Raw genomic sequence first — 27515 nt, 5'->3', positions numbered from 1 at the left:
GTCCTGGCCTGCTCCATGGGTACCAGGGGTGCTGCTGCCTGGATACCTGGTGGTAAACTGCCACTACACGGGTGCAGCAAGGCTGTGTGAATGTTAATCAGCAGCCCCCTTGAGTTTGATTGGTTTCCAGTGGGTGGACGACCTTTACAGGCAGTATGACATGAGCCTTCAAAGGCCAGGGAGCAAAATAAGCCTCCTCATTCCCCCATCTAGTGCCAATTTTACTTTGGAGTGTGCGGAATTGAATGACGTCACAACTTGACCTGGGGGGGCTACAATATGGAAGTTAACGCAAATAAGATGCCCAGCAGAGGAGGCACTGCTGTATAGTTCAGCTCTTCAAAGTCTCCTGCCCCCTGCTGGTGACTGCCATACATTGTATCCATCACATAAGCACGAAAAGCGTCTACAGGGAAATGCTCATTCCTGTTGCCGTTAAACAATGAGCCAACAAGGTTCTTCATTTAGTTCACAATTGCATAACTGAAGATAACAAGACTATTACTCTCAAATGACTTATAGCGAATAAATAACAGCCATTAGTCTAATCCCACTTAGCCCTTAAATGTCCAGGAACCTTCTAGACTACTTCTATTCTCAGGAGAACTGACAAGTGTCAAAAAGAAGGTCACAGAGGCTACCCAAGATCCTACTAGGACTGCAATAATGCCTGACACACTTAAATAATTCATCAGCACTATAGAACAGTTAGTGATGAAAAAAATAGAAGAACTAAATGTCAGGCATGTGGAAATGTCAACATTTAACGCTCAACTTACTAAAACAGAGGCCAGGATTAACAGCCTGGAAAAATTTGGTAGCAACACTAACAGGTGGATAAGAAATAGGGAAATAAAAAAAAAAGGTCATTGATCTCGAAGATAGGAGCTGGAGGGATTACATATAACTCATTGAATTTTGACATGTAACTGAATTTCCAAGAGCACAGTTTTCAATCTAGGCGAGATAAGATAAGAGATACAGCTGATTTTTCTTTCACGACCAGCGTTATACGGAGTAAGTTTCTCGTCATCTGCCTACTACTTAAACAGAAAGGCAGAAGACAAAGCATGCATTATTGGACTCCGCAACCGTGATTATCATCCTTTAGTGTAAGATCATAAATGCTACGATCTGCAAGAATTAGAGTCTTACTTGGATACTTTGGTCCTCGGAGGGCACCCCTGCCTTAGGGCTGACAGAAACTTGAACTCCAAAAACCTCACAGGCAGTTTGTAACTCAGAAGAAGGACAGTCTCTCTGCTACTCCTGTAATAGACAGTTGGCCAGAGACAGCGCAAAGATAGGCTCATAGCCAAGGGACAGAGATAAATCGAGATCCCCAATTTAAGGTTAATGGTCGCTGTCACATCGCTTTTCAGGGTGCCATGGGGCATGCAAGGGTTACTGGTCCTAACTGTGGGGGTTGTGGCCCTTTATTCCGGATGTCCAGGGGCTCTACCTACTATGGATCCTAAGCAACTGGGCCAAGTACCCCTTCTGCACTCGACTCTCGGCGGTAGCTATGGTCGATCAGTACAAGGCCTCCTAGGGAGGAAGTGTAAATACAAGTCAGTAAAGAAGACCCTTACCTCAAAGAGGGCACAGCAATGTCAATATATTAATGTCCAGTTAAATAGTTATTTCTATAGTAAAAAAAAAGTATTTTAGTTTTAACTCTATGCATTTCATGCAATAGTAAAACTATATACATTAGTAAGCCAAGAGTTCACTCTGACTCAGCAAGTTTCTTTTAGGCCACTATTAGCGCGGGGACACACTGACTAGTGTAACCAGGCGCTTTATAAGCTCAGTTAATAATAATAAAAGTTTGCACGGGCCTGAAAGGCGCTTTTCCAGTCTATCCTGCTTCAGCAGTAAAGAGGCATGCAATGTCCCAGCATGTGCCCAGATCGCGGGCACTCACACTGCTCTGGTCCTGTGCAGATAGTCAGCTGCACACGACTCTCTTCTGAGCATATGCAGCCAGCTCCTGCAGCGATAAGAGGTGCTCCTGTGCTCCTCTTGCATAATAAGTCTTGTGCTCCAGAAATTAAGGGGCGGGAGATTAGATTCCTGTTCTCCCAGCCAGGGTCCCAGTGATGCAACGATGCACGCACACACACGGACTTTCTCAGTTTCACTGGGGGCAGACCCGGCTCAATCCTTGTTGTTCCGTGGTGAAACACACGTCAACGCTCAGATGTTTCGAGCAATGGCCCAATCATCGCAACCACTTCAGTACCAGCAACCCCTCCTGGCATACAGGTTGCTGTAAATATTCCGGCCAAGGTGCCAGGCCTCACCATACAGCAGTCCCTACCACAACAGTACTGGCACACGGGGTTGCGGCTAGTCTCCATGCAAGCGTCGCCCCATGTGATCCAGCATTACCTTTAATGGAGACCCATCCTGGCATATAGGGATTGCCGCCACTGGGGCTACATGGCTTCAGTTGGCCGTGAGCGGAGTGCAGTGCGGACTTCTTTACAGCAGCACTCTCCAGGCATATGGGTGTCACAGACTAGAATCTGCACATAGGCAATGAACTGATCAGTGCAGCAGCAGTTTCCTCACACCACGCACCAGGTGTCCACTCGGCTAGGCACCCCACTGGATCTCGCTCCCTCCAACATTCTTCTCTTTCTCACAGGGCACACTGGTCTTGTCAAGCAGGCAGGCGCTGGTGCTCCAGGGTCCAGAGAAAGTGGTCTTGGTTTCCCTGGGTGATGTCCCCTCACCAAGCATGGAGACTAGCTGGCCTTGGCCACCCAGCCCTGGTCACAGGCAGAAGTATTGCTGAGCTTCCCCTACTCACAGCCCATCGTGCTGCTTTGTATATGATAAATTATGGGGGTTCAGCCTTAACTTTTAATAGTCCATTTCCAAACACCAAATATAATTTAGTGTTTATGTCTTTGAAGTTTTATGTTGGAGTTTTGCTTCTTTTCAAGTGTACACTGATCTCTTCTTTTTCTTGATAGGCGGTCTCTCACAGAAGGACAGACTCTGAAGCGGATAATCCCACAAAACAGGGAGTGATGCGAATTGACACCTGGATGTGAGCCACAGTGATATGTGGATCATAAAATTAATCCTCGGCTCACAGTCCTACTCTTTAGGATTACCTTCAAAGAGTACAGTGGAAGTCTCTCTCACACTTCTCCAGTGTGGCCCAAACAGCCTACAGGAATACACAATAAATAAATTGGTAGGGGGCGGGGGGAGGGGGGAGGAATTACTCTACTCCTCATGTCTTCGCCAAGCAGGCCTGGGCTTCCCAAAATTCAACCCAGGCTCCACCATGTAATGTACCATTAAAGGCACACTTGCACTCCGTGTATGGCCACAGCACATACATTTATCCAGTACTCTTATCTCCATGCATTGTGCCATCACAGACACACATGCATTCAGCCCACACATTTATTTTGTGAGCACTGCTTAGTACTGTAGCTTTTCAGTATTGTGCCATGGTGAGCTACTTGCAAACACACACTGCCAGCACACACATTTGCCATGTACGAGCTGCACAACAATTCACCCTTGCTGCACAACAATTCAACCCTTCATGTAATGTACTTCTCGCAAGCATACAAACACTTAGCACATGCTTCCACTGCACAGGCACTGTACAGCACTACATCTCATGTAATGAATCCAACGCAGGTATACATCCACCCATTAAATGCCCATCTATGTACTGCAGAATACTGCTCTCTCTCTGTACCCTACCCAGGATCGCACACATCCAGCGCAGAGTCACCACTCATGCCCAGTGCAGCACGCTACACTTAACTAATGCAGGCAAGGACAAGTTAAACATGCAGCAGCGGAAGTTTAAAAAGGTGAGTAGACCTGCAGGCCTCACTCCAGTGACAGGTTAAAAATTATCTGTTCACTCCTACGGATCACCACACAGTGTGCTGCTAATCCACCGCGCTCATGTTGCTTAACACCTGGTGAAGGCAATAGTCTTCCACAACTATGAGGGTAGCAATTTGGTCACCTCTCCCAGTCCAACAAGACAGCAATCCGTGAGACAGGTCTATGCCATGGCGCATGTGCATGATCGGTGTTTGCCTGGTAATGGGACCACCAAAAACTCCAGGCAGGGGTACACGTCCATAAAAATGCAGAGTACTTTTCCATCCCAACAGTCACCATGCAATTGAGTGAACACAGATTGTAGACCATCCCTGCATTAACTATCATCCATGTCACTGCCAATAAGTATCCCAGTGCTCGGTTTCCAAGCAAAATAGGATGGCAAGACATTACAGAGAGGCTGTCAGAATGCAAGAAGGCAGGCTCTCTCTTAGAAATGTTATAATAATCCAAAAGCAAGTGATTGCCTCGTTAAAAGACACTTTCCTATAAACAGTTCTTGCCCCCGCGAACGTCACTCACTATAGTATACTGATTATATAGATCTGCTCCAGAACATAACCTTGACTGTTAAACGCTGCAAACCCTGCTAACAAGATCTGGATATCCCTATAAGCCAATTTATTACTACTGCACTCTGCTGCATACGCCTGAACTAACACATATAATCAGGAATCTAGTCATCTGGTCATTGATTGAAAATGGCCGTACGAACTACATTACAGAGAAAAACTGCTTAGCTATCTAGTATTCAAGGAAACATATATTGAAATGCTGCAAGATACTCACATCTCACAGAAGGAAGCAGACAAACTTAAGTGAGGATGAGTGGGGCAGGTGACAGCAGCCTCCAGTATAGACAACATGGACAACACAGTTGGCTCTCAACAGCCACTATGTAGGAAAGGCAGTGTGGCCATACTGATCCATAAGAATCTCCCGGCCAAAATACAGAAATCCTAGAGTGACCCGGATAACAGATATGTATTTGCCAGGCTATTAATACAAGGCCACCCTTTCGAATGTGAATCTATACAAGCTTCCTATTATACAAAATCAGGTTCTCTCTTTAACAAGACAGGGCTCAGAAAATCAACTCGCCCGCTCGCATTTGCTAGTCAGATTCAATAACGAAAAGCTACTTTTAGGTCCTACTCACCCTTTCTGGCGAGTAGGAAGACAAACGGACACTTGACCTCTGCCTCTGAAAGCAGAGCAAATGTGACAAGGTAGCAAGATTTAAAGGCATCTTTATTGCTCACAAAGTGAATGAGCAATACAACTGCTTTTAAATCTCGATAACTTGTCACATTTGCTCAGCTTTCAGAGTCAGAGGTCGTGTATTTCAGTTAGGTCGAGTAGATGGTTCATGTCACTAGACCTATAGGTCTAGTGTAATTTTTATGATATTTCACGCCCTGCCAGAGTAGGCTGTTGACAGAATTTGGTTGTTCACCTGTCATCACCGGGAAGCGGGGGGTGGGGGGGGGGGGGGGGGCAGAAAAGTCAATCTAGTACGGTATAGCCCCCACCCTCTCCCCCCGTCCAGATGTCCGGAACTATGACAGGTGTCACCTTCAGAAATTGCTGGAGGACCACTTCTCTTGTGAAATCATGGAGGCTTTTACATACTAACGATAGAGTGTTCATATTTTTGTCCTGTCTTCATGGAACTGACAATAGATTACTGACTGACCCACTCCAGCATTCTCCAAAAGATCAGATAATGTGAAATTGGTACCAGTTTTAGCCCAGAATACACTCCAGTGAGACTTCATCTGGACACAAGGATAATAACATTCAAAACCAAGACCTGTTGAAAAGGACACTTTGGGACATTGGCTACCTCAGGAAAAAAGGAAATTGAGCCAATTCAAGTAATATTTAGACTTCAACCACAATTTGGAAACCTCACACAAGATCGTGTAGGCAGTTGATACATTTTACATGGCGAGCAACTGATGAGACTGCAAAAGCCCAGAGACAGTCAACAGAAACACAAAAGACTTTAGAGGCAAAAACAGATCATGAATCACCAAGAGATGCAACTGCCCTGACCACCAGAAAATGAGTTAAATAACGTTCCTCAATGTAGGCTGAGAAGCAGTGGCATAGATCTCGGACCCAGTCAGTAGCTCTCAGGCCAGGGACCTATGCACAGTGCAGAATAGGGCCCCCGTACAGGGGAGGCTGCAGGAACTATTGTTACATCACTGCTAAGAAGGTCTTGTTCCATATAAAAGCCAGTCATTTTGAAAAAGGAGAAAAGGGCAAGGGGACTCCTTGCACTTCAATTAAAGCAATAAAGAAGTCACATCAGCTATAAGGGCAATATGCATATTGCAGATCAAACTACTCACCTGCCCAATGGAGATTACAATGGAATTCGGAAAATTCCACTCTCAGCTATATACAGCTGAAGCGGAAATGGCCGATATGCTAGAATACCCATTTCTTGTCTGAATGATTATTATCCAACTTGCAATAAATCAGAGGACATGGATAGTGATAGCCATGAGAAGGAAATTACTGAGGCAATCAAAAGAATACCAATACGGAAAGCCACCAGAGGGGGTGCCCTCCCTCTTGAATTTTACAAGCAGACAGCCTCGCTTACTGTACCTCTGCTTGGACAGATGGCTTGAATGCTTTGTTCAACAAAAAGCATATCTCCTTAACTGATAAACCAGTCAGATACCCACTATACTGCGGGAATTACAGATCTACATTGCTAAATAATTGTGAGAGGAAGATCCTTGCTAAGGTGTTTGTCAACTGGCTTAACACAATATTTCAGCTTTCTTGCACAACAATCAGGATGGATTTGTATGGGGATGCTAATCCATAAATCAATTAATCACCATTTGTAAAGCGCTGCACTGTCATACCCGGGGGTAACTGAGCACTGCGGTGCGAGGTCTTTGTCGTGTCAAATCTCCCTGCGACATATCTCAAGAAAACGGCAGGAGGAGAGTAGAAACATGCAGAAAAAGGCAAAACAGATGGCAGAAAATGAGCAGAAAAAATCAGAACAGCTGGCAGGAAAACAAGTAGAAAAAGGCAAAACAGGGGGCAGAAAAAGGCAAAACAGGGGGCAGAAAAACTAGCAGAAAAGGCAAAACAGATCATGAAACAAGCAGAGGAGAAACAAACAGACAGAAGCAGGTAGACAGGCAATGGACTCCAGGCAAGCTGGACAGGAAAACGGTTGCAGGGGGGGGGGGGGGGGGGCTGGCACAAGGACCTGGGTCAATGAATCGTATGCATACGCCATTAAAACTGCTTTGGAATTCATTAAAGAAAAATGAGAAAAGGTGTCCCTTTCCCTAGATCCCGAAAAGGTTTTCGACAGAGTGGAATGGGCCTACTTGCTCTGCAGCATGAACAGAATGGGTTTATATTATTTGCAAAGTAGTTACATTAACAGCCCACAGCAGAAGTGAACTGCAACAGCTTCTTGCTTACAGATATAATTAGAAGAGGTATCAGCTAGGGGTGCCCTCTGTCGCCCCTGCTGTTCCAGTCAGGTGTGGAACATTTAGCCATCGCCATTCAAGCCTCAGGTGACATCAAGGGTTTAGGCAGATAATCTCAAACGTCCTGATGACCCTATCCTTGACCCGTACGTCAGTGCTGAAACTGATGGAGATTATTACTGAGTTTTCCCAGTTCTGAGGTGAAAACATTTACTGGGCTTAGAGTGAGGCAATGCCCATGATGAAAAAAACATCTGCATGATCCGTCAGAGGTTATCCATTTCAGCTGGTTCAAACTAAAACTAAACACTTGGGTAGCTATGGGGCAACAACTTAAGAATCCTGCAAGATCAAATGCAAAAAGATTTAGTGAATAAATTACAACTTTACCTAAGGGGTAGTGTACAAAAAGTTACAATGGTGGTGGCCCCATGGTTGAACTATGTATTTGGCATGATACCCCTGGGAGTACCACACATTGAGATTGACCATATCTAAGATTCATGCAGCCACATCATCCGGAGACAAAGTTCCTCGGGTAATCTACAAATGCCGTATTGGGAGAAGACTTGGCAGAGAAAAATCCAGTTCTAGTGAACTTAATCAAGATATGGTTAGTTGCCATAAGATTGTCAAAAAAATGTCTCCCTACACAAGCAAGTTCCCCTGCAACACAATTGAACCTCCCCACCAAACAGCAAATGCTTAACTTGCCTCGGAGGAAATAAATCAATCAATCAACCAAGATTCTTAGACAGCGCGAAAACTCACCGGTATTGGGCTCAAGGCGCTGGGGGGTGGCAATGCAGTTCAGTTGAAGAGCCAGGTTTTGAGGTCCTTCCTAAATTGATACAGTGATGCAGATTGCCTGAGATGCAGTGGTAGGGAGTGCCAGGTATTCGCAGCAATGTAGGAGAAGGATCTTCCTTCAGCCGATGTCTTGCAGATCCGTGGGATAGTGGCCAGGGACAGATGGACAGAGCGGAGGTGTCTGGTCAGTGTGCAGAAGGAAAGGCAGTGGTATTCAGGGCCAGTGTTGTGCAAGGCTTTGTAGGCGTATGTGAGGAGATTGAAGGTGATTTTTTTTTATTGATCGGGAGCCAGTGAAGGTCTCTCAGGATGCACTGCAATTTCTTTTGGAGTTTTTGGGTCGTGCCAGCATTGAGTATGTTGCTGTAGTTGAGCTTGCTGCAGACGAGTGCTTAGGTGACAGTTCTCCTGGACTCCGTGGGGATCCACTGGAAGATCTTTTGGAGTTGGTAGAGCATGTGGAAGCAGGAGGACGATACAGCGTTGATTTGGCGGTTCATAGAGAGTAAGGAGTCGAGGATGATGCCGATGTTGCGTGTGTGGTCGGTGGGGGGAGGGGGGGGGGGGGGGGGAAGAGTCTGAGTGCTGCTGGCCATCAGGAGTCATACCAAGCAGAGGGAGTGGAGGCCAGGATGAGGACTTTGGTTTTGTCGGAGTTGAGTTTTAGGCAGCTCTCCTTCATCCAGGAGGCTACGACCTCCATCCCATCATGGAAGTTGCTCTTAGTGGCTGTAGGTTTGTCAGTGAGGGGAAGGATCAGCTGTGTGTCGTCAGCATAGGATAGAGAAGTTTATCAAATCAATCAAACATCTGGTATCAGATAGCTGCTCCAGAACACATTCATAGAGTTTCAGGAAAAATGTACCTTATATTCTTCCCGCTATTGGTGCAAGGTTCAATTTAAGCAATGTTTGACCAGTAAATTTTGTAAAAGCATGATTGACCTAATGTTCTCCACACGGCACATCTATATAGTACAATGGTGAGGTTAGGAAAACTTGTGTCAGGAGCCTCTTATAGAAGAACTGTATTTCAAGTCTACAGGAAACTACTGTGGCTCAGATGGCAACAGGGGATACAAAAGACATGGGGATGCTGATTGGGCTGAGCTACTTAGTCCCCATGATAGGGCTTTAAATGAGGCCAGATTCAAATGTAGTTATTTCATAATCATTCAACGTTGGCATTGGTACCCATATAAGTTACACAGGGACAAACTTTAATCAACCTCACAGTGCTGAAAATGTTCTCACCCAGTTGGAGCGATGATTCATATTCTCGGAGACTATATATGGGTTTATATAAAGTCAGCTAGATGTCTATGCCTTACTCAAACCTTGGAACTTGTACTTCTCCACAACGCCAAGGACATAGTGGGCATTAACAACTACTGGAAATGGTGACTCGACTCACCCTTGCAGTGTCCACCCTGTGCATTGTACAACACTGAAAGTAAGCTTCTTCACCCAAGATACAGGAATAGACAGCTGCCATGATGCCTAGGGCCATGTACTAAATGCTAACCTACAAGATAAACAATCAATTCAATCTATCTGAGGAGAGCGGAGGCCCCAGAGTGATTGACTCCAACCATTGTTAATGAAGTCTAGAGATGAAAAGAGGCTTGTGTCTTGTATAAGTGAAGGTATCTTTGGCAAGGAGAATGCCATTGCTCTAGCATCCTGCTTGGGTAGTCTGATGACCTTGAGCATGAACAGTTCTATTTTCCACTTGTCTTCTTTCTCTTTTATTTGAATTTTCTATAGCTGGTTCACTTTATTGGGGACTTTGCTGTCAATGGAGTTTTTCTCCTCTTTATATTAACTATATGTCCTAAAATACAAGATCATATTAAATATCTATTTCGAAGACTTTATGTTTTAATCGAGACTTCTTATAAAGGTCAATAAAAGGTTTACAAACATGATATCTCAAACACATATTGTTTGCGATATCATCAGTGATGTCAACAAACATATCATTGTGATGCTTGCTGTGCATGCATGAAAAGGTATGAGTTATGGTTAGTTTCACTTAATCATAACTGCTGAATTTCTGTTGTTTGTAAGCTTTGTTTTGTAACCATAAACTCAATTTACCACTGTTTTTTGGGAGCCGAGAGAGTTTTAGTTTTAAAACGATTTTTGATCACATAAAGCTGGTGAGACACAAATGCTATCTTTATACAAGACCTAAAAGGAGTTTTCCCAATATCACAGTATCTAATAATCAGTCAAGAAAACGTACGATTCCCTGAATGAATTACAGCGCAGTGCTTATGATATCTCCACTACATCTAGCAATCTATTCATCCATCTCATATGATCACAAGATAAATGCTTGCATTATTATTACTATTATGAGGGCCTCACCTTAATGCTCTTAATATGGGCTGCAACCTCTGCAATTGGTTTATCAGGAGACTTGTCCAACAAATATTCAAGAATGGCATCTTTGTTGTAGAGCCTGAAATTATTGACAATCGTTGTTACATTGTATTACAGTAGTCACAATGAAACACACATTACTTTTAACTAAACAATCTTCATGAATAGCAAACACATATACCTGCCCAGTTCACAGGCTACAATAGGTTTCTTTAACGCTTCCTGACTTAGTGAGCAGTAGTACCACTGAGCAACCAGTTCTGCATTTTTATCAACCTAGGAAAGAGGAACAAAAGGTTAGTATTAAGATAGAATTCAAATGGTAATATTGACAGTAATTTAAACTTACAGTTCAAAATTATAATGCAAACACAACACGTGAAATAATACAACATTAAACTATTTTTAAAAAACAAGCCAAATGACAAACTAAAGCATACTTTAAGAATTAGTACTTCTAAGGGATTTCCTTATGAATTTATCCATGTAATTAATTATGGCATAAAAGGACTTTGGCTCTATGGTTCCCACTTATATTTGCCCACACTGAACGGGTCCGTGTGCGCCCTCAAATCAAGAGCATAACCATGGAAAACCAGGTTCACAAACTGACTATATACGCCGAAAACATCCTAGAGGCCATCACTCAACGCCAACGTTACTTACCCCCACTGCTGCAGGAAATATAGACGCTTGGCAGGGTCTCGGCTATAAGATTAATGTGTGTAAGTCCCAGGCCGTCAACCTCACCATACCCCTGAGCGAGTTAACCGACCTGGAGAGCCTCGTCCTCTTTCCTTGGGCAACTCAGGGGGGTCTCAATACCTGGGTATTCAACTGTATTCCACTATTGAACAAATGGCGGAACACAATTATGTATCCATGCTAGCTAATGCATGCTCTGACATCCGATCATGGAGGGGGGGCAATATCATGCCTAGGTAGGATAGCATCCATCACAATGACTTTTCTCTAAAAGATTCTTTACTTAATGCAAACCCTCCCGCTGCATCCCTTCTACCCCTCCACAAATCCTTGAGAGACTACAACAGATCATTGAAACCTTCATCTGGGATGGTAAGTGGGCGCGCATTGCTAGGAGATGCACCTCACTGTCTGTGGCAGAGGGGGGTTTGGGCATTCCCCACTTGGTGCGCTATCAAGCAGCGCAGTTGAGATATATGGTGGAAGGGCAGAGGGCAAGCACTGGTGTTTTATATACCAAGCGATCCCTGGCATACACATACGGGAAGTACCCTGGCTGCTCAAAACACAGTCCACCAGGGGTATACATCTCCCTCGTTGTGATAGCAACTACTGGGAAATGAGACCCGATTAGAATAGCCAAGAAACTCTCCACGCCTATCTCACCAATTACACCTATAATCAGGAAACCCAGACTTCCCACCTGCACAGCATAGCATGTCGGTTTCCTCTTGAAAAGAAACTAACCTACAATATCTGCTTGACTTTGGACAACTTAAAACAGACAATGGTCTACCAGACACTTAATATTTGAGTTATGTCACCATCAAACATTGGATGACATCCTCTAGTATGCCCTTCCATGAGCAGACCCCTAACAAAAAGTAACTTCTCACCCTCCAAGAAGGTAAAAGCCTCCTTTCTGACATTTATGCTTTTTTTAATACCCTCCGAAACTCCAGCACTTTCCCAGCTTGACGGTGGTGGGAATTGGAATAAGAACGCCCTTTCAGAGATAAGGAATGTTCATACATTCTACATCACTCTTGTACTTCAGCCTGCAGGGCTTCTGGGAAGGAGAACCTGCTCAAAATTATTCATTATTGGTATTACACGCCCACAAGAACCGCCAAATGGAAATAAAGTGACGATGACAGATGCTGGGGTAATTGTGGCCAGACAGGCCCACTGTCGCACCTCTTATGGAACTACCCCAACTTGCTCTGCCACTGGGCCGATATCCTAGCAGACATTGATGTATGATAGTGAGATGCCCCGATTTCCCAGGTATAGCTTGTTGGGGCTCCCTAATGCTTTCACCTATACTCTTTGGTCAACAAAAGAAAAAGCCATCAACCTTGCAAAGCAGGTCATTCTGTCGAAATGGGGCACAGAGATGGTGACTTATTTATTTATTTTTATTTATAACAGCATTTGTAGAGCACGAACGAAGGCCCGTGGGCATCTCGGCGCTAAGTAACTGCAATGTTTAGCCAACAAGGGGGACTGAAGTTCATTGATTAAAAAGCCAGGTTTTGAGGTTGAGGTTGACTCACATGGACTCGTTATACAGACTGTGGGACCTCCTTGGCATGGAAAAAACTGGCTGCATTTGTGGAACACAGTTTACCGCAATTCGACAAAACATGGGTCCCATGCCTTCAGTTCCTGGTGCAGAGCTTCCAGGAGTTGACATGTCATGTGCACCTATGAGTGCTTCGCCTTACAGCAGCGACTCCTAACCAGACTTGGTGGTCCCTCTGCCTTGTTCTCTTTGCTTTGCGAGATAGCAGTGATCGATGAGCATATGGATGTTATAGACCAACTTGTGCGTCGGCCTTCAATGGTGGCATGGTTGAATTGCAAAAACAGCTGGAGGAAAGAGAGTGTAGGTCTGAATTTCTTTTGCAGGGGGTGACCATTATTTCTGTTGCCACACACAACCTCTCAAGCACCGATAATTATTATTTTAATGATTGTGAATGATGGGTGTCTTCCAACAGGAACTGACAATGCTGCACACTGCTGACTAGTGTTTAGTGTTAGTGAATTTTTCTTTATTGCTGTACTAGGAATCTACTCCCCCACTCCCAATTGCGAGCAAAATGTTATCAGGTCGAGCTATTTTTAGCACCTACTATTTCCATCTGGCGAGTAAATTTAGGCTGGAAAGGAATAGGTGCTCTGTTTATTCAGAAAGTGAATGAGCAATAAAGATACCATTAAATCTTGTTTTTATCTTGACACATTTGTTGTCTGTGCAAGGAAAGTGGTCAAATGTCAGTTTGTCTTTTAACACCATCGGTGCGGCGCATTTTCCCGCTGTGCGCGAAAGATTCGAAAATCCTGCGGTTCATGACGAGCTCAGCTCGTCATGAGCGTACGAGGTGTGCGCTTCATGACGAGCTGAGCTCGTCATCAGCGTCGAAGGGGTTAACTAATTGCTGCTTAGAAAATGAGGTTTATTTTTCTCTCTTACTAGAGTTATAGGTTTTTGTCAAGTGAGGTTATCTGAAGATGTCAGTTAATGTTATGTAACACATAGCATTGAAATAAATAGCCTGTGAATTAATATTACACTTATTTCAAAATATATCATGAATTACAAAAGCAAATATTTTGTCATTAAGAAGTGTGTTGCTGAATAAAAAGTTAAATAGAAGCAAAACAATCCAGAACTCTTTACTTGGGGCTATGCAAATGACACATATTTGCAGATCTCTATTTCCAAACAGTATTGTTTGTACATTATACCGTTTTAGCAGTAAAGCTGCATGCCAGTGGTAAGGTTGTGGCAATTTCAATGTAAAATATGCCGATTAGTGCTATCACTTCATGCTTTAATTATGTATTTATTAAAAGTGCTAGTTAGGTCTCGCTAAGTGGGTGTGCAGCATTCTATAGCACAAGACATGCCACAGAAAAGCTGGCCTCAAACAGATGCTACCAGGACTTCAGAAACTAAGGAAAGCATCTGTGAGGTGGCGCATGGCTTTATGTGGCAAGAAAAACAAGCATTTGAAATGCAATAGGTCTCGAATTTACACGAGTTGAAGCTACTGGCATTTTAAATGACAATGCCTTTTATTTATGTTTTCAAAACAAAAACGCATTATTATTTGCAATGTCAATAGCTCAAATTCGCGTAAATGTGAGACCTATTGCATTGCAAATGCTTTTTGTTCAGTTGTGTACAGTAGAGGCCACCGTAAATGTATCGGCCCGTGCAACCATAGAGTGGGGAAGTTCATTCATAGAACTGGACCCTCAGAACAGAGTGCAACTGAGTCCCTCTGCGCAAATCTTTGTGAATACCTCGAGTAGTGTGGTCAACCTCAGAAGACGTTCCCCAGTGCCTGGATCACACATTAAAGAAGCAGAAATACAGAGCACTTGGAGAGCAAACACTCCTCCTCTTCCAACTGGTGTCCTCTAGAGAACAAGCATTGGCATAGCCAATAGGTCTCGCTTTTGGGACCTTATAAGTATTTAGTTATGCAGCACAATATCCTTGGTGCAACAACATCAATTGTTGCATGGCTAAACACTTATAAGGTCCCAAAGGAGAGACCTATTGGCTATGCCAATGCTTGTTTTTGAAAGTGATTTGAGAAACATTCCTGCCCCGCCCTGATGAAAATGCTGTTAATGAACTAAGAGTTAAGTCAGGGGTCATGTGTATCCTATATGTGGCTAGATTTGTATTATATATGGAAAGAAAGTTTAGTAGTTTCTTTACGGCAAACATGCTGAACTTGCACATTTGAAGGTACTCTCATATGTGATAATGAAGACAATGGCAGCTCAATTAATTCAATTATTTGCCCACAATCACATCATTTGAAACCAGTTTGTGGGTCAAGAGCATTACAAATAGGTCAAGTAGATTACTTAAGTCACTACAACTGCAGGTCTAGTAAAATTGTTAAGATTTTTCGGGGCCAAGTGCATTTGTGCTGCTGTTGACTCCAAGGTATGCTTCTAGGAGTAGTAGCTCCAGCTGTTCCTAAGCCAAGCCCTCCTAAGTAAAAATTCAGTCATAAAAATTACATATTCTCATTGTGAAGAAGCAATATGGAAAAATGAAGGAAGATGCTATGCACATTTCGATAAATTATGTATCTTATATTATGGCATAGTCATTTTTGGCTCAATGTATTACATAGATGTCTTTATCCAGTTTTTAAGAAAATTGTAATTACAACCTATCATTGTGCAACCACTTTTTCAAAATTGTTTTGGAGCAATTGATATACAACACCCTGGTTGGGAGTAGGGCTTGCCTGGCACACCATAAAAGTTCTGGAATATTTCATTCGCAATCCAAAAGACACGCGACTTACGTGTTAATCAGCCGCACTGCGTTATTCAGGAATTGATCCTCGCGATAAACAGATATGCATGTAGTTTACTCTATGTTTGATCCAAGTATAACTAATATTTTTATCAAGTTCACAATCTCAACAAAGACAGCGTGATTCCACAATTGCTCTTTATTTTGTATTTTTTTAATGCATTCTGCATGCCCATCCTGGCTTCAACAGCGACATGTAGGGGTCAACAATCACGCTGAGTAGCCTCATGTAATTTGTGGTTCATCCCACCCTCGTCGCCAGTATAATAACTCGCGCTTAGTATTAGGTAAGTTATTAAATATTTTATTGTCAGAGCATATCAATTAGCTTACTGACACTTTCCATCCCCAGTCTTCAACTGCCCTGTAATCTATATAAAAAAAACAACCATCCAAAGCAGAATACCATTCCAGATTACATCACAAAGCATCACTACATCACATCATTACACCACCCATTCCATTTCGGGCTGTATATCCCTTCCTCAGGGGTAACTGAAATAATAAAAAGACATCTAAACCATCTGCTCAATGCAAGCTGTCTTTGGCATCTGCGTATAAATAATACTAATACCTCCAGTAGTTAGCCCTTTACCAATCCCACCCTGCTCCCTTATGAAACCATGCTTGTGTAAACATAATAATGGTACCCCGTATCCCTTGATAATAAGTGCTCCAGAAACCCTTTCTAATCAAAACCCAAAACGTTACTAAAGCGACTGTGCCAAACTAATGTGAAAACCACTTCCATTCAATGCACAAGAATTCATTGGTAAATACGATACTGAAACCCCCCCCCCACCTTCCACCCCCCTCCCACCAGCATCCCTCGGTCTTTGGGACAGATCACGGCATCAGTTTGCATGCGATCACCCAGCTAGAAATTAAACGAGTATAGGGAAAGGAGTGCATTCTATCATCTCTCTTTTGGAGTGCAACGTTCTGTCCCTACGCAAGTTTGCAACCTGATGATAATAATGATCAAATTAAACATGAAGAATGTAATGGCAGTAAATGAAGTACCACCTCAAAGAAAGCGAGAGAACATGGAACATTCAGAAAGGAGCTCATGTGGTTACATACGAAAATCACTGAAAGGAACTGTAACACTCACTACGAAGGAAATTTAAATCCTGTTCACACGTATTTGTGATTCTTTTTAATTATTATGGAATTTAAATTGTTGTGGCATATATTTTGCGGCAACATATTGGTTACATTTTGATGAATTTATTTTGTAGAAACATATCGGTTACATTTTAATGTTTGGGTGGTGTAGCATTTGTGCTGGGGCTAGCGCGGTGTGAGCGGCCGCATAACGCTAAATAAGACAGGAGCCGATATTGCGGTCTACACGTGGCGACGACTGACCTCGTAGCCACACCTCTTTATTTTTATACACTCCAGCGTCTGACGTCACGCGTCAGCACAGGGACGCTCGGTTGGCGCGGGTCAGCTAGACCGCTGCCCTGCGCCGGAACACTACATTCCTTCTAACCTTTATCAAAACAGAGAAACATCAAAGTTACGGTAGATTATAAAACGATGGATCTGTTACCAGTCTGTTAGTGTTCATTCAGGGCGTCAGTCCACCAGATAGACAGCTAGCTGGGAGGAGAGTGCAGGATTCTGCCGCAGTCCATATCTGGACTGTCCCCCTCTGGGTATTATCACCCTCGGTGTCCCCGGAATTGGGGTACTGTTTCCTCCGGCCGGAGAAGACGGGCTTGATACTCTGCTTTCAGGGGTGGCTGGAAACTGAGAGGTGTCTTGGTCCCCCAGGCCTTCTTCCGAGATGTACGGATCAATCTCTGGCTCCTCTCCTTGCTGTGCACCCGGGCTGGGTTGTGCTGGAGTCGGTTAATTGCTCTGGTGCGCTTTTTTGAAGAATGAGATGTCTCTGGTAACTGTTTCGGCTCCTCTCTGGGCTGTCACCATGGTGCCGGTCCGGCAAGTGACAGTCCACGGTTGGTGTTCGAACGGGAGTCGGAACTTGCTTCCTGGGTAGCGATCCTTGACATAGACCTGGTCACTTGGTTGAATTGTGGATTCACGGGCTCCTCGTCGTTTGCTGGCTTGCTCATTGGAGTGAGTTCGGTTTGCCAGGGCCTTTTCTTTGCTGGCTCGCTCAGGAACCCACGTGGAGTGGTTCGGGAGGGTGTCCTTCACTATCCGGCCCATGGTCGACGCACTAGGTGCCGCCTCCGTGGTGACGTGTGGGGTCATGCGATATTTCCTTAGGAAGCTGTAAATCGCCTTTTCTAGAGGTGATTCGTCGGCGAGGTCTATGCGGATGGTCTTGTTGAGCGTGCGCATGAACCTCTCTACTTCCCCATTGGCCTGGGGCCAGCGCGGGGTTATTTTGCGGTGATGGATACCCCAGCTCTTGAGGTACTCTGCGAACTCTTGACCTTGGAAGGGTGGTCCATTGTCAGTCTTGACCACTCCAAAGATGCCATGAGTGGCGATCGTCTTCTCGAATTTGGCAATGACTTCCGTGGCCGTTTGGCTCCCTACGATCTCTACCTCCGGATACTTGCTAAAGTCATCAATTATCACAAGCGCGTATCGCCCATCAGGGAGGTGTCCAAAATCCGCACTTACGCATTCCCACGGCCTCTAAGGGTTGTCTTCGGTCACGACTGGATGAGGGCGGTCCGGCTGCCCCGCTGCCTGACACCAGTTGCAAGCTCTGACAGTTTGTCCCACCATTGGGTCCATGCCCGGGAACCACACCGTGGCTCTCAGCCGGCTCTTGGTTTTCATCATGCCTTGGTGTCCTCTATGCTCTAGTTCCACCGCTTGATGGGTTAGGCTGGCCGGCAGGACTAGGCGGGGACCTCGTAGAAGGCATCTTTGGCTGTCGAGGGACAGTTCTTTGATTCTCAGGATGGATTCCAGGGTTGCCTTAGCTTGTGATGTCCTCTTGCTTAGGGAGTTCCTGGATGGGGCGCCAGTTCCCTGACTGGACTGCATTGGCGACCAGTTGGAGGCATTCATCGTTCTGTGAGGCTTCAACGATGGATTCAAGGCTCATGGGTAGTGGTCGGGATCTTTCTGTCACCAGACGGACATACTCCTCTGTGTCTTACGCTTCTTCCTTCTCTTTCAGGGTGGCTTCTCGGGGATGCCTTGACAGGTAATTTGCGGGGTTTATTGACCCTGGCTTGTATCCACTCGGTAGTCGTACCCTTGTAGCTGAAGTATCCACTTCTCGATTCTCGGAGGTGCCTTTGATACTGAGCCTTGGAACAGGGGTAGGAGAGGCTTGTGGTCTGTGGTCACCGTGAAGGAGTGGCCATACATGTAGACATGAAAGTGTCGGCAGGCCCAATGGATGGCTATGGCCTCTCTCTCAATCTGCGAGTACCTCTGCTCCGTATCTGTCAATGAGCGGCTGGCGTAGGCGATGGGTGCCCACTCCCCGTTGCTCTGAAGCTGCGTCAGCACTGCCCCTAGGCCGAAAGGGCTAGCGTCCACGGCCACGTTGGTGGGCTTAGAGGGATCAAAGTATGAGAGGGTGGTGTCCGCTGACAAGGCTGCCTTTGTGTCTCGGAATGCTGGCTCTTGTTCTGGGCCCCATTGCCACGTGGTGGCTGATTTAGTCAGTTCTCGGAGTGGCTTGGTGAGGTTGGAGAGATCGGGGATGAAACGCCCACAGAAGTTCACCATACCCAAGAAACTCCTTGCTTCTGAGACATTCGTTGGAGTTGGGGCCTCTTGGACATCCTTTACTTTGTCGGGGTCCGGCGCTACTCCGTGGTCTGAGAAGGTGTACCCGAAGAAGCTGATTTTGTGCTGCAGGAATTGGCACTTTTCTCGGTGTAGGGTTAAACCTGACTCCTTGATTCTTTGTAGAACTCCTCGTAGTCTTTGGTGGTGTTCTTCAATGGACGTCGCATAGATGAGTAGGTCATCGCTCTCGTTTAGAACTCCTGGGAGTCCACTGAGAACCTCGCGGATGGTGTTCTGGAATACTTCTGCTGCACTTGATATTCCGAAGTTGAGGCGCCGATATCGTCTTAGTCCTACAAGAGTGGAAAAGGTGGTTATGTACTTTGAATCAGGGTGGAGCGGTAGCGGATGATATCCTGATCGAAGATCTACCTTGGAGAACCATTTAGCGCCGTTGAGTTCCCCTAGGATATCGTCTATCATGGGGGTTAGGTGCCGTTCTCTCTTCACCGCTGCGTTCGGGAGGCGCATATCTACACAGATGCGGACTTGTCCGGGTTGCTTGGGTTTTCGGGCCACTACGATCGGAGATACCCATGGGGTGGGTCCACTGACCTTTTCTATGATCCCTTGTTTTTCTAATGTTTCGAGTTCCTCTTCGACTTTCTTAGGTGGAACGCAATGCGCCGATGCCTCAGCGCGACCGGTTGGACTGACGGGTCGATGTGGAGAGACACCTCCTTCCCTTATAGGCATCTGATGCCTGTGAACACATCCTCAAACTCTTCCATGATGGTGTCTAGTTCTTCTTCTAGTACTGCCAGGGAGTAGGATAGGAGTTTTAGATCTTCTGCAGACTGTCCGCTTAGCAGCATGCCACTGCCTTCTTTCGTGACATAGATGGTTGTGGGCACAGTTGCCTCTTGGTGTTGTAGTTCTGTTTTGAAACACCCGATCAGAGGGATAGGCGTCTTCTAGCCGTATGCGAACACTCGGATCTTTGCTTTGCGTAGTGGAGGTTTTCCCCTCAGTTGGTTGTACACGTTCGCCGCCATCAGTTCAATAGACGCCCCGTGTCAATGGTGGCTCTCACCTCTTGCTGGTGAATCTTGATGCGGCACTTTGGGAGGCGGCGTTTCTTCCTTTTTGGTTGATCGATGGCATATACGTAATGGACTGGATAGTCCTCTGCGTCATCATCCATGTCTTCACTGTCCCTTTCTTCTCTCACCACATGTGCAGCCTCCTTCTTGGCTCTCGTAGACCTACATACCGCTGCAAAATGGTTCATCCACCCGCATGCGCTACATTTCTTTCCTCTCGCGGGACAGTCTTGCATGCGGTGGGGCTGGCCTCCGCAATACCCACACTCCTTCTTCTTGTCTGGTTGCTTTCGCCCGCTCACTTGTCTCCCCTTGGGTCTTACCACGTTCACCTTTTCTGCCGTGTTGACTTGTTCAATTTTGACAGGTCGGTGAAGGGCTGACTCCATGTGGGATGCTCTCGCCTGAGACAGTTCTTTAGACCGGCCGAGTTTGAGTGTGTCTGCGAGGGGTTTGTCGTCTGCCTGGAGGATGGCGACTCGGAGTTTGGATGAGAAACAGCCTTGGATGATCTGTCCTCGGATCTCCTCCTGTTCATCTCGGAATCTGCAAGAGCTGGCTAGTTCTTTTAATCTGCCGTGGAATGCGTCTAGAGACTCGTCGGCCTCTTGCTTCGCTTGGCGGAAGATGAACCGCTCATAATCCTTGCTCGCCATGGGTTCAAAGTAGGTGGTCAGCGCCGTGAGGAGTGTTTGGTATGTCTTCGGTGTGGCTTCTGTCAGCGTTTTGTAGATGCGATGTATGTCTTTGCCTCCTAGGTGTAGGAGTAGGGCTCTGCTCCTTTCTCTAGAAATTCCCGCTACCTCAAAATAGATTTGGAGGCGGTCCGTCCAATCCCTCCAGCATGGGGCAAGGGATGAAGGAGCTCCATCAACCACGAAAGGTTCCAGGGCGGGAATGGACGCCATTTTGGCACGTGCGCGGTGTGCCGCTCTGTTTCTTCGACGTTTATGGGAGGTGGCAGTGGCCCGGGGAATAACAATCGTCCCTTCTGCGGGCTAATTGAATGGTCCCCCTCTGTGCTGGGCGCGCTCTCACGACCTGGCTCTGGGGCCTCGGTGGCGATGCGTGTATTTTCCTCCTGTGGGGTGACTCTTGGCCTGAGGTGGCGGCGTGATGTGCTGTCTTTACCCACTCGGTCGTCGTGGGAAGCGCTGTTTCTGCTCAACAGGCCTTGCCCTCGCCTCCTTTCTCCGTTTGCTGGCTGTGTTGCGAGCGAGGCCTCTGTGCACGTGGCCCAGGGCCTAACAACTGTATTCCCCTCTTGTTGTTCGAGAATGGAATTTGCCGCCCGGGGAAATTGCAGGGCGATGAGGGCGTCGAGCAGGTAGGGAGATGGGTTCTGTGGGACCCTCGTCACCAGTGTAGCGTTTGTGCTGGGGTTAGCGCTGTGTGAGCGGCCGCATAACGCTAAATAAGACAGGAGCCGATATTGCTGTCTACACATGGCTCCGACTGAGCTCGTAGCCACGCCTCTTTATTTTTATACCCTCCCGCGTCTGACGTCACGCGTCAGCACAGGGACGCTCCGGTGGCGCGGGTCAGCTAGACCGCTGCCCTGCGCCCCGGAACACTACAGGTGAGTGAGATTGCAATAATGCTGTGCACTTATTCACGGGTGGGATGGAGTAGTGTTCTTTTTCTTTTTCAGGGTGTGCACATTTATACCGAGAGGTTCTATAACGTATTCATTCAAGGTTCACAGTTTAAATCAGGATTGGATCACACGGTCAGGGTTAAACCTCCCTGTTTATATAGCCCGAAATGCATTGGGTGGAATTACACAAGTCTACTCAGCATGAATTATTCACCCCCACGTCGCTGTTGACACGCAGATGGGCATGCAGAAAGCATTTGAAAAAATATAAAATAAAGAACAACTGTGGATTCACGCTGCCTTCGTTGTGATTGTGAAATAATGGAATAACTTTGGTGACAAGTTCTTGATAAAATTATTGGTTCATAACTTGGATCAAACATGGAATACTACATGCATATCTGTTTTCGCGAGAATCAATTCCTGCACAATGCAGTGTGACTGATCAGCGCATCAGGCACGTGTCTTTTGGATTGCTAATCACACATCCGTGACCTTCGGGACAGGTCACGGCATCAGTTTGCACGCAATCATACAGCTAGAAATGGAACGAGTATATGGAAAGGAGTGTATTTTATCATCTCTCGTTTGGAATATTTAAATCAGCATCTTTGGATTTCTAGCCACTTTACATAAAAGTGTTCAGCAGATTGCCTCATTTGGCCTTCTGGTTTACAAAATGTTCTTGTAGGGTAGAATCCACTAAATCCTCCCTTAGAGTGTCAGCTTTGCTCGATCCTATTCCTGGTAAATATGTACGCCATGCCGCTTTCAAAGTTCGCCACTGCTATTAGCTAACAAAGAAATGATGCTACACATATATCAAAAAATGCTTTGATCACCCCTCGTCTTAACACGATCCAGGGCCACTTTCATCTTTGTGGAGACTGTTGCTTTTCACATATTACACACCAAAAGGCATTATATAAGCCTTAGTCATTGGATTTCAACTGGCGATTAAAGTGAGTCAATGAGTGAGATTCCACAATGAACCCTTAGTGGTTCTTTTGCTTTTTTAGACCCTCACATACTCTATTAGCGGCATGCTTCATCATGGTGTCTTGTCTTGGTCCGTATAAACCAGAATGGGCTTAACCGTATGCTGGGGAGTTTCCTACTGGGTCTTCTAGGAAATAAAAATACCTTTAGAACCCCCAGGTGCCACTTTAATAAAGCCAGTCCGTGATATGGTTAAAACCGAATTGGTGGTGTCCACGGGCTATATAGCTTAGTGGGTTACATTAAGCTCCTAGATAGTATTCTTTATGCAGAAAATTCTATTCCCACTCCCCAGCTCCATAACCATCAGTTTCACCAAGATTGTAGGTACAAAAGCTTTTCACATAAGAACCTGTTTATATTTTCCAAGTTAAAACATTAGCTACTCCGAGTCAAACTCATGGTCTAGTTCTTTAAATTTGACCTGTACTAGGTAATGCCAGCATGATTGAGAAGAAAGACCACGTTAATGTAATATGCACGGTTCCGTTCTTAAAAGTTATATTGCCGCTTTGCATGTGAAGAGTCTTGGTTCTGTTTATCAAATTCAAATATAAATTCTCCAGTACAACAACAATGACAAGTGATCGCATTCATCTCACACTCCTAAACAGTCCTGCTAAGTATCACGCTTCACGTGTGACACTAACGCATTTCAGTGTGGTGCTCCGCATCACCGCACTGAAATGCATTGTCACTCATAATTAATGCATGTCTCAGCTGTCACTGAAGATCTGCAAAGTGTGTGTGGCAGCTCTGGCAGAGCGCTGCCGGTGCGCGCAAATCCAGCTGGTGCTTGGGGCACTCGCAGGTGATAAAAGGCTGGCAGCCAGCCCATTGGATTTAGATACAATGTATCTTTTTCAATAATTATATCACCTGCCGACCTCACAGCTGGGGTCCAGTCAGACAGGATTGTCTGTATGACACAAAAACTGTGGCTGTGGTGCTACGGGAGATGGATGTCACGTCCTGTGCCAGAGAACATGGAGTTTGCGTCTTGAGTGTTTGCGGCGGGAGTGCTTGTTTGCAGTGCTGCAGTGCTGCTCGCACTAGCTTGCCCACACTGTCTGCAGTGGTGAGCCCAATAATGGCCACCTGCCGGTGAATTAATTGGTGCTGTTTAGGAGGGAGAGTGCTCTACAGATAGGGGACGGCGGGGGTCATCAGTGACGGAGTCAAGTCTGACCATCACTGGGTTGCTCTTGGCGCTAGTAGTTTAGGAATAACGTCAGCAGACAGCCTCCACTGCAGCCTGGATCAATAGGATTGCCCTGGAGTGGTTCACTCGTGACCTGAGGTGAGCCAGATGCCTTGAAGAGAGTCACCGCCGATGTGCCAGTCATGCAGCGATGGCTGGCTGAGTCAGATCATTCAAAACTCAAGAACAGTAAGTGTTGTTGTTTACCATCTACTTGTTGTCACCCACCTCGAGTGTGTGACCGTCTGTGTAATAATAATATAAATTAATGGGAGTGCGCGATCAGGTGAGGCTGCTGCCACTCCTGCAGTCTGAGACAGTGTGCATGCTCACTTAGACAGGTGGCTCTTCATCCGTGACAAACAGTCCATGATGCTGTTTGTAATATTCCAGCGTGTCCTGAAAATTGAATATTTTAGAGATTTAGCAAATGCCATTGTTTGAAGTCGGGAAGTGTTGACAGGACGCAATGAGGGACAGATGAAAGGGGTCACCGGGTGGAGCTGGGGTGGTAGAAATTTACCCCTCGCCCAAAATGGAATACACTGAAATTATAGACTCAGAATGTCTGCGCAAAATCACCTCAGAGGTTAGATAACCATGCAAGCTATGGCTTTAGGGTACACCTATAAATCCGCCATTCCAGGGTTTAGCAGCTGATTTAGGGTTTGAATTCACCATAAAGAAATACCCCTCAGCTTAAACAAGTCAAATAGGAATTACATTTCAGAAAGCATTTGAAGGATGTACATTCATCACAAGCACACACCAGAGTTATCCTTTAAGTGGCCTTAGTAGCAGCACTATCTGCGAAGTTTACATAGATCGTACGAGTTCTTGGTTTAGGTGGCATAACTGTCCCACAAGAGTTTGCACATGATGTGACAGCACAGAAGTGAGCAGAGCTTTCTATCCAGCTTTCTACATAGAACTTAAAAAGTCAGATCTGACAGCTGAGCTATCGCTCTGGTTATAGAGCTGTAACCTGCAAGACCATGGACAGCAGAGCTGCCTGTCATCATATAGAGAACTTAAAAAAATCAAGCCAAATGGTCTTCATTGACTTACTGAATATCAGGTGTGATTCGTTTATTTAACCCAGGTCCGGCACTGCATTTATTAATACAAGATTTTTGTTTTGTACCTTACATTTTCTTATCACTGAAGGTGTCACACAAGAGATTTAAATGTCAGTCATAGGTGCCTTTGAAACATACAAACGTAACTCATGCACGTGCTGAAAACTTGGCAGCTATGTTTGTTCCGCCCTTTCTCTCCAATGTGCTTTGAGGGAGAATGTTTAGAGTTTCATAGGTGCCATTTGTTTTAAAATTTCATGTTGTGTTGTGTGGGTACCTCCCACGCCTTTCTCTCCAATGTGCTTTGAGGGAGAATGTTTAGAATTTCATAGGTGCCATTTGTTTTAAAATTTCATGTTGTGCTGTGTGGGTACCTCCCACGCCTTTCTCTCCAACTTGCTTTGAGGGAGTTCGTTTTAAATTTTTATGTGCTTTGTGGGTACCTCCCACGCCTTTCTCTCCAATTTGTTTTGAGGGAGTTTGTTTTAAATTTCATATGTGCCGTGTGGGTACCTCCTTTCTCTAACATGCTTTGTGGGAGAATGCCAAAATTTCATGTGCTATCTCCACATTTTGCGTGTATGTCTAACACATCTTGCATGCATTTCTTGCTCCCTTTATGTGGTATGTCCACATTTTGCGTGCATGTTTTACTTCTTTTATGTGGTATGTGTCATTTCTATCCTGCACTGGTTATTCTTTTTCAATATTCTACCTACCTTCACTCTGGTCTGGCCAATCAGTGTGCCCTGGGGGGGTTTGCTGTTTCAGCTTCTTGTCTGTCATGTCTTTGTGCCTTATTCGCAGCACAGTTTTCACCCTTTCCCTCCTCTATTTCTTTACTTACCTTCTGCATCTTGCTCACTTAGCTCAGCTATTGTCTCTGTAAAAGGGGGAAGAGGGGTTTGTGTTGCTTTTTCGTTGTGTCTCTCCAGTGTTTCGCTTTCTCAGTTCTTGCTTTGCTTTCACGCTTCTACACCTTTCTTTGTGCTTTCAAAAAATGGTTTTATGAATTTCACTCCACCTCTTCACATGTTTTTGTAATCCATTTATTATATAAATGTTCTTAATTATATTTATATATTTTGCATAATACTTTGATTTGTAACTTATCGTTATGCTTTTGTGAAGAGTCATCTTTTCATTGTTAAGAAGGGAGAAGTTGTAGAGTACTGCTCAGCCTGTGCATGTGGGTGTTGAATGTGGAATGTTCGAATGTTGGATGAATGTCAGTTGCAGTACGAGTTGCAGTACGGGCTGAGCAGAGATCATACTGCTCCTGGTGGGGTTCTCCATTTGATTTCTTAAACTTGAATGAAATATCATCTAACAACTATACCAACCTCGGCTACTTGATTTTCTGTTCATTACAGTCCGGTAACTCTGGTAAGTGGTGACGGAGAAAGTGTCACTTATAGTCGCTGAGATGTCACTCATAATTACACTGACATTATAAAAATGTCACACATCGTAATCTGAAACCTTGGCAGCTATGCCTAAACTCCAATGGAAAGTAACTTGCCATCCCTTCACAATTACCCCCGTGATTAGCCTATCTTGAAACTTAATCAGAACGCCCTGTCAGGCTCCATCCTCTCTCTATACAGCTGCTCGCAGGAACTTCAATCCCTCTCCCACTGCACTCATCAACACCTCTTCTAAACCTTCCTGCTCTGCAGCCACTCACAGCTCGCTCTCTCACACCGGCTACTCTGAGTACCCATCCACACACACACGCTACTGACCTTCTCTACTTTCTTTGGTCCTTTCACAAGTTCGTGTCTCTTTGGGATGGTGCCTCCGTCGCAACCCATGTTTGCAGAAACAGGTTAGTGTTCCCAACATCAAGATAAACACAGAAGACAACTTCCGGCATTTGCGAAAAGCGTGACTTCCGGGAGAAGAACAGCGCCGCAGTTAACAGTGATCAGAGCGGCCATATTACAGTGTCAAATTTCGCTTCAACGAAACACAAGAGCGCTAAAGATTACAGGGGAAAACACGTCTTTATTCAGCTTTATTATAAACGTTTATAATTTTTGAAATACGTAAATAAAAAAACGTTTGTTTCAGTGTATAAATATTTTGAAACATTAGAAATTGTTTTGAAAAACAAATATAGAAAACACATTGCGATAATTAATAAATACATTCTTTTATGTAGTACAATGTTCTTTGTACAGTGCACAATCCTGCTTTTGATGTAACATTGCCTTGTACCAATGTAATTACGTTAAACTG

The 27515-nt window shown here is 45.1% G+C and overlaps 1 protein-coding gene across 2 annotated transcripts in view; it reads right to left on the bottom strand.

Moving 5' to 3' along the window:
- The window catches only part of RTF2 (replication termination factor 2), a 429729-nt gene extending 402581 nt beyond the window's left edge, over window positions 1–27148 (bottom strand). The window contains exons 1-3 of one of the 2 annotated variants that reach the window (XM_086932494.1): window positions 27020–27148; window positions 10743–10837; window positions 10547–10640 (exon numbers count right to left, since the gene is read on the bottom strand). In XM_086932494.1, coding sequence (XP_086788620.1) covers window positions 10547–10640; window positions 10743–10837; window positions 27020–27088 — 258 coding nt within the window. In that variant the 5' untranslated portion in view covers window positions 27089–27148. The remainder of the gene's footprint in view (window positions 1–10546; window positions 10641–10742; window positions 10838–27019) is intronic. The other variant, XM_086932495.1, reaches the window with a different exon arrangement.
- Between the last annotated feature and the right edge of the window lie 367 nt (window positions 27149–27515).

This window comes from Lissotriton vulgaris, chromosome 7 (assembly GCF_964263255.1).
Source record: "Lissotriton vulgaris chromosome 7, aLisVul1.2, whole genome shotgun sequence".
Lineage (NCBI taxonomy): Eukaryota > Metazoa > Chordata > Amphibia > Caudata > Salamandridae > Lissotriton > Lissotriton vulgaris.
The sequence above is the reverse complement of the archived record's forward strand: the minus strand, read 5'-3'. Positions and strand labels throughout refer to the sequence as shown.